Consider the following 7,663-nt stretch of genomic DNA (forward strand, 5'->3'; position numbering starts at 1 on the left):
TCAGAAATTTGGGTCCCCTCTCTAGAAAATAAAAAAGCATATAGTATGGTTTAGCTTTAATTGAGAGTTGTAGTACTATATCTATATGTCCTATCCTTTTCTTATTTTTCCAACTATTTATAATGCGACATATAAATAGAGAGAGTTGAACATTAATTAAAATTTAAAAGCATATGAAGGTTTCCGTGAACATGAAACATTGAATAAGAGAAGTAGCCGTTTAGTTATTTCTCGTGAGTGGAAGAGAGGAAGGAAACAAATCAAAGTAGCCGACCGTTGAGTTATGATGAAATGCACTTGTGACTTGTGAACTCTATCACAAGAAACAATAAAATTCATGTGACTAAATTAACAAAAGAAAAAAAAGGTTTTTTTTTTTTCATTGCTTGAAGACAAAAGACATGCATGACCATTTCAAACAAAGATGAAAAAATAAGAAATAACAAAGATAATTCACATATCACCAAAACCGAAAGGAAAAAAAAAAGGTAACGACGATTTAGTTTTGTATTCCACACACTTATTTACAAAACTCAATGATCCAGCAGTGATAAGCTTGGCAAACGAATTTGCAATGGTTGAAGCCAGAAGCTGCTGCCAAAGCTTCAAACTCAGCTCGTGACCTCTCTTTTCCGCCGGAACATTGGGTGAACATCAACATGTCCATGTCAAAGGCAATGTTTGCGTTGATGTCTCCATTCTCCACATCATCAGGAGTGACTAACTCTATGACAACAACTTTACCGTTCTCCGGTAGTGATTTCCAACACTTCTTAAGAATCTTGATGCAGTCTTCGTCGGTCCAATCATGAAGTATACGCTGTAAAACAAATATAATTCCAAATGTAAGTGCAAGCCAAAAAACATGTGTTAGTGAACAGGTGGACTTGATGAACTCACTTTCAAGATCATGGCATCACCGGTTGGAACATCTACAAACATATCTCCGGCAACATGTTCCACTCCAGGGATATAAGGTGCTTGTGCCAAGGCAAAATTTAGATCAAAATTGATACCCTTAATATTGGGATACTTTGAAGTAACAACACCAAGAGTGTTACCAACTCCTCCTCCCACATCAACCAAAACATTCACACCTTTGAAGCCTTCATAGAGTTCAAGAGCCTTCTTCACCACCGCGATGGTAAATCCGGTTTGGTTAAAGAGTTTGCTAAATCTTTCATCTGTGCCCATATAGTCGAAGAGTTTCATGCCACCATGTGCGCGGCCAAACGCATCTCCTCCTTCTAGCACCACATCTTTCAGTTGTGCCCTGCGAAAATGATGTATGGATATCGTAAAATTCATTTGTGTATAAAAGTGACTTCTGAAGATCTCAACAATATGCATGAATAAAAGAACTACCAAGTATTGAGGAAGACGCTGTCAAAATTGACAATGACTTGAGAAGCAAGGGATCCCATATCTTGAATGTTATCCTTTAAGAAGAACCTGCAGATTGGCTCGGCTTTGTAGACCCTCTCGCCCTTTCCTTCTAAGACCTTACTGCACTTGACCATGGAATAGCTAGCGAGTAAGCGAAGCATGCGGTCCAACAGAACCGGTGCCTCAGGGTTACGAGGTGTAGTTGGTAGCTTACTCGCTATCTCGGACGGTGAGAGGAACGAGTCGGTGCAAGCGGCTTCCGTGTAGAGAGTGTCAAAGACACCGAGCTCGAGGGCAGCTTTGAGGACCATCGGAAAGGCGGCAGCATTGGCAAGTCTAACGGCCATCAAACCTAACTCATTATCATCATCAATAACTATTGGGGTTTTGGGGTTAGAGCTTAAGGTTTTTTCAAAAGGGCATCCCATTTGTCTTCCTTTTTGTTTTTGTTTTCTTCTCCTTCAAGGCACTCTACGTGATCACACTGACCAGAAGCGAGGAAAGAGAGAGAGAGAGAGGGAGAGAGACTGTGTGTGTGTGTGTGTTTTGGTATATTCTTTGATGGATCTTTAATTAGTTTCTCCTTTTATAGCTAAAACTTAACTTCCTCTTTCTTAAATTATATCATCGGCTATGCCGGCCGGTCCATATGAGCGCTCTATGTGGAATAGTAAGAGCCACTTGTGACGGCTGAAACAACTAAACATTGTTGTCTCATGTCGTTTGTTATTCTTTTTCTAAAATAGCAGAAGTCAATGTTCAAAGGAAAAATTCACTGAAATTTCATTGCTAAGTGATACGTAACGTACTGACATTTATGTATATCTTATGTTTGGCAGTTTAATAGTATCATTTATACAAAAGAAAAAAAGCATGTCTTATTTTATTTACTTTTATTGTTGGCGGAAGGTTTCATTTACTTTTATTGTTGGCGGAAGGTTTCATTTGTTTTGTTTCTAATTGATCTGATCAACATGAATTATATTATTACACTCACACACACACGCATGCATGGCTCCCACCTGTTCGCATGATATTTTCTGTTGTTCTTGTTTTTTTTTGTATGTATGTAAATCAAATAGCCATAATATAAGTCATATATACATATTTTAGTTAAGACCGAATTGAGTGTAATTTCACAAATTGTCCTTTATGGCCTCCATTTTGAATTGTTCTTCCAGTAATTAGAAATTTCGGATTGTCAAACTTCATTAGTTTATATTATTGGACTCAATCAGTATGTATTATAAGGTTAATTAGTCCAAGGAACCTGAAATCCTTTAAAAGTAGCCACATAATGGACCACCAACTAAAGTTAATTACAATATGGTTTAGTATCCGAGCGAATGTTAGATAGTGTATGTAGTCACAGATAAATCTTAAGTTGTGGATCGGTAGCTCTGACTCTGAGTCAAGAATGGCGATAGTCCTCGTTTGACCAGAATCGAATAATAACTTTGAACATCAAAAACAACATTATCTTTATACTATACGGTTTATATAAAATCAACTTCGATAAGCTTTTTAAAAAAAACAGAAAAAAAAATGGTTGGCCTTTGTAATTTTTTTTTGGGGGAGGAACCAACATTGATCGTCTGCTGAGTTTAATAATTTTGAAAATTTAATTCAATTAAATATAAATTAAAGCAATATGATATCTGTAGAAGTTTATAAAACTTAATTGAACTATAGGATCAACGGGTTTGTTTGGATCGATTTGCCTATTTGGAAAATTTTGGTTGACTTTTAAAGGTTATGTTTCCTGTCTAAAACCTATAAGAAATGATTAACACGAACTGTGAATAAGTTTTAGAGAAACTCGTCCTGGTGAAATAGGTTTATTAGTTTTGAGTTTTGGAAATTTGGACCGAAGTTAATGTTAACATTCACGATTGACATATCTGCACTTAGTTATAACTTAAAACTTAATAATGTTATGATGAGTACCGAAATGTATTTACATCTATTTTTTTTTTTTTTGTTAATTATATTCATACGAAGAATTGTCTGTCTTCTTGACTGCACATGCAAGTGTCTCGGCCAAAGATTGACTCTTTATGGGTTCCACATGATCTAGTATTTTCATGGCCGTTGGTCTATTTTGAATGGTCATATTCTTATCAGCAGTACACTCGAATCTATATATCATTGTACGGATCATATTCGTATTAAAGTTATTAGTTCATAATATATACATACAAAAAAAGACATATCTCCGTAGTTATAATGAAGAGTGTTGATAAAACACGAGTGACGACGTTTATTTCCCCCCAAAATTCGAAATACTATGCATTTTCTAATACACTTAATTAGTTTAGCGGCCTTTTTATATATAGTTGCCTCTATATAGCTTTTGCCTTCTTCTTTTTGTAACTTTTACCGAAAGAATTGAATAGAAAAGAAATAAGAGAAGTAACTGGACGTTATTTCCGGTAGAATTAGTTAAACTAACACACTTTTATTACTCCAAGATAGAGATTGTATGACAGTACATTAAAAAAGAAAAAGATGAAATTAACGACTATTTCATTTTGTCTTTCACACATTTTTATTTACAGAACTCAATAATCCAGCAGTGATAAACTTGATCACTGAACCGTACTCGATCAAATATATGAAATCCATTTCCCATTTATAAGCTTTTGATGAGCAAACAGACATATTTGTATAATATATAAAAAGATATGAGACATCAAACCCATTTTCCGTTCGCAAGTTTTTTTGAGGCTGATGTGATTCATTTATGTTTTTAACGGAATAATAACAAATCAAGGCATTTGTATAACAGTTTACACTTATTAGAATGAAGAAAATTCTAAGAATCCGACCGATCGATTGAGGGATTTTGCATTATAATTAAGTGGAAGAACTTGTTTTGTTAGTTTCAAAAAAACTTATTTTGTCATTTTTTACTTTCCTTCCTTTAGGATTTGGTATTTGATATTTTTTTCTTCTTAGGCCTCAAATAGTTAAAAAAAAAAAAAAATAAGATACATTTGAAAAAATTTCACTTTTAGTTTGATTCAGTCATATTTGATTTATTACTTTTTTTACTACAACTATCTATTATCATTGGATACTAGATTAAGACATGGACTAGAGCATGATTTGAAATTCATTTTATTTATATTATAATTTTTATATAAAATATAATTTATGTGACTGTTTTAAGAGTTTTTTTAGATAAAAAATTATGCAATAAAATTATATGCTAAATATGATGGTTTGAAAAAAATACTTATTTTGTAAGTTTTCTATTGTTAATGATTTTAGATAAGTACCCATGCTATAACACTGGTTAAATTTTATTTTATACACCGAAAAAAAAATTCGGCGTATATGAAATTCTCGCTCTCTGAAAAATTCTAGAGAGAGAGAAGGGAGAGAGACTTTTTATTCGTATCAAAATTGTTAGTTAATATATACATACGAAAAACACATATCTACACTTCGTTATAACTTATAAAACTTATAACCCAAATTGATCAATACAATAAAAGTAGAATGTGTTTCTCTCCATTGTTGACACCTCAGCTTTTTAGTTGAAGGAGGAGTTGACACATCAGTTAAAATATTTAACCAATAAAATTATAACATTAATACACATAAGTTTTTTGTTTGCCTACATGGACACATAATTGATGAGATAACCCAATTGCCAAGATATCTAACGTTGACAGATAATTGATGACGTTGACAGATAGAGCCGGTGCTACGTTTTTTCACAGCTACAAGCGAACTGAAAAAAGAAAGACTGCTTTTCACATGTTATTTTTTTTTTTCTTATTCGTTTCGCAGTCATCGTACTAAAAAAAAATTATTAAAATTAACATAAGTGAAGAATGAAGATATATAGAGATTATATAAGAATGGAACTAACAGACTAAGAGGCAGAACATTATCGATATTATATAATTGAATATGGTGCACAAAACGTTTCTATGATTCTATTCCATTTATGAATGTATTACATATGTTGCCGTGACTAAAAGAAAAAAAAAATTAACAGCCAAACGAGAAAGCTTACCTAATTAAATTTATAAGATGAACTCTAGGTTAGAGATGGCAAATTCAGAACCAGAGAATTAGAGAAATAGACAATAGTGAACAAGGGTAATAATGTGCAGCAAAGAGGCTAGAGGAAGAAGAAAGAATGATCTCTAGGTTAATTGATTTTTTTTTCCATCATTTTCTAAAAAAGTAATATTTATTAGAAAAATATTTTATAAATAATTTGTAGCTATTATTTATGAATAAAACGAAAAATAAATAATAATAAAAGATTAACATCTTAGGAGACTCGAACCGAGAATGTGAAGGCCAGAATAAACTGAGCACTACAACTAGACTACATATAGCTACACAATATTTGGGCTGAAATTCTTTTAATAAATAATTGGCCGCAAAAACTTGCTTGCTTTGCTTGTATCACTCGCCGGCTGTGTTGACAGATGTGTAATTTAGAATGCATCGAAATTGCTAAAATAGATTTTTAAAACATATAACTCACAAAAAGTCACTTGTTCAATAAAAATGTAAACAAAGTCAATGTTATCAAAACCTGCATGCTAATGATTCATTTCACAAGTTGATCAACAAATAAAATCTAAAAACAAATACCAGTTAACATTTATCATTTCATTTCATTTATAACTTGTAAAATCTCAAAATAGATAGCCAATTAAATTAAATAATACAGTTAAACATTTCATGTCCAGTAAAAATTCTTTTATGTTCCACATCACTTCTATCATTAGTCAATAGTATTGATTTGTGATATTAACAAGTTATGAACAGTTACGTTATTTATTTATTTTGTTTATTTTTGTCAACGCTTTGGTAATCTAAATTTGAGAACAAACCATACAATTGCTTCTCGACCAAAAAAAAAAAACCATACAATTGCTTAATTTACACTTCATTCTAAGAGTGCACTACTAATCTCTCAAGCCTGTGTGGAGGATAAATAGTTATTGGATTCTTGGAGCAACATACATAATTTTTACGTATTATCACACAAAAATTATCATATGTCTATCTTATAGCATAGATTTACTACGAATATAGATGTGATTTCTTTTACCGTGATGATTGTAGCGTTTGAATTTTCGTTAAGCCAATTATACAATTAAATTTATCTGACTTAAAATGTAAATACATAACAAATACTACGAAGTTACAAACCATTATAGCTTTTTATTTCAGTACATTTCTATATTTTATCATTGTGTAAATCATAATTTTTATGTTAATATAATTTCAGAAAATTAAAATTATATATTTAACATCAAATATATTAAAAATATCCCGCAGCATCGCGCGGGTCTAACCTAGTTTCCTATAATAAATCAATACAAAATAATTGATTTCCTATAATAAATCACTAATTAAGTCATCTTGGTGAAATAGGGTTAGTTTTTAAGTTTTGGAAATTTGGACCGCAGTTAATGTTAACATTCACGATTGACATATCTGCACTTAGTTATAACTTATAAACTGAATAATGTTATGATGAGTACCGAAATGTATTTACATCTATATTTTTTTTTTGTTAATTATATTTATACGAAGAATTGTCTGTCTTCTTGACTGCACATGCAAGTGTCTCGGCCAAAGAGTGGAGAGTTACAGCTTCCTTCTTTCAACATGTGACAGAAGCAAGTCTAATAATTGGAGAGAGAAATACATGTATCTATAATGGGCCAAATTTTTTTTTAATGTTTGTTAGGATACTTCCCTCACTGTCATTAACTAATCCTTTCCATTTACCATTCAGGTTCAACCCTACGGGACAACCGGTACTTCGGCATTGTCAATGGAACGCATGGGGGAACGCACTTGGAAAGTGTTGTTCTATGAAAGGAACAAGGTCGTCGAGCATGATGATCAATATAACCACACCGGCTTCGTTTTCTACACCCATTAAAAAAAAGCTACAAAGAGACACTGCTCAATTATTTCTCATCTATATGTAATAAAATAATCTGTCCATGATGCTGTCATACTAGATCTCTCTAATTAACCTTAGGAAACCTATTTCCTTGGTCAGTCTAAGATCATAATTATGCTTTATATGAAATAAACAAAAATTTTATTTTCTTAATCTTTCCTAACTGTCTATGGTAACTTTTAAGTCCACCCACGTTAGTTATATTCTCCATCTATGCAACTCTTGAGCTAAAAGTGATCAAGTTTTGCGTATGAATGCCAATCCTCAAACGTGTGCCACAAGAAATCTCTTTTTTTTTTTTTTTTTTTTTTTTTTTTTTTTTTTTTT

The 7,663-nt window shown here is 32.1% G+C and overlaps 1 protein-coding gene across 1 annotated transcript; it reads right to left on the reverse strand.

The window, feature by feature from the left end:
* Positions 381–1,976, reverse strand: LOC104756468 (indole glucosinolate O-methyltransferase 1-like). Its single transcript, XM_010479070.2, has 3 exons — positions 1,366–1,976; positions 901–1,273; positions 381–820 (listed from the first exon to the last, which is right to left on the reverse strand). Exons 1-3 carry the CDS (start codon positions 1,812–1,814, stop codon positions 521–523), a joined length of 1,122 nt encoding a protein of 373 aa, XP_010477372.1. The 5' UTR covers positions 1,815–1,976; the 3' UTR covers positions 381–520.

This window comes from Camelina sativa, chromosome 17 (genome assembly GCF_000633955.1).
Source record: "Camelina sativa cultivar DH55 chromosome 17, Cs, whole genome shotgun sequence".
NCBI classification, from domain to species: domain Eukaryota; kingdom Viridiplantae; phylum Streptophyta; class Magnoliopsida; order Brassicales; family Brassicaceae; genus Camelina; species Camelina sativa.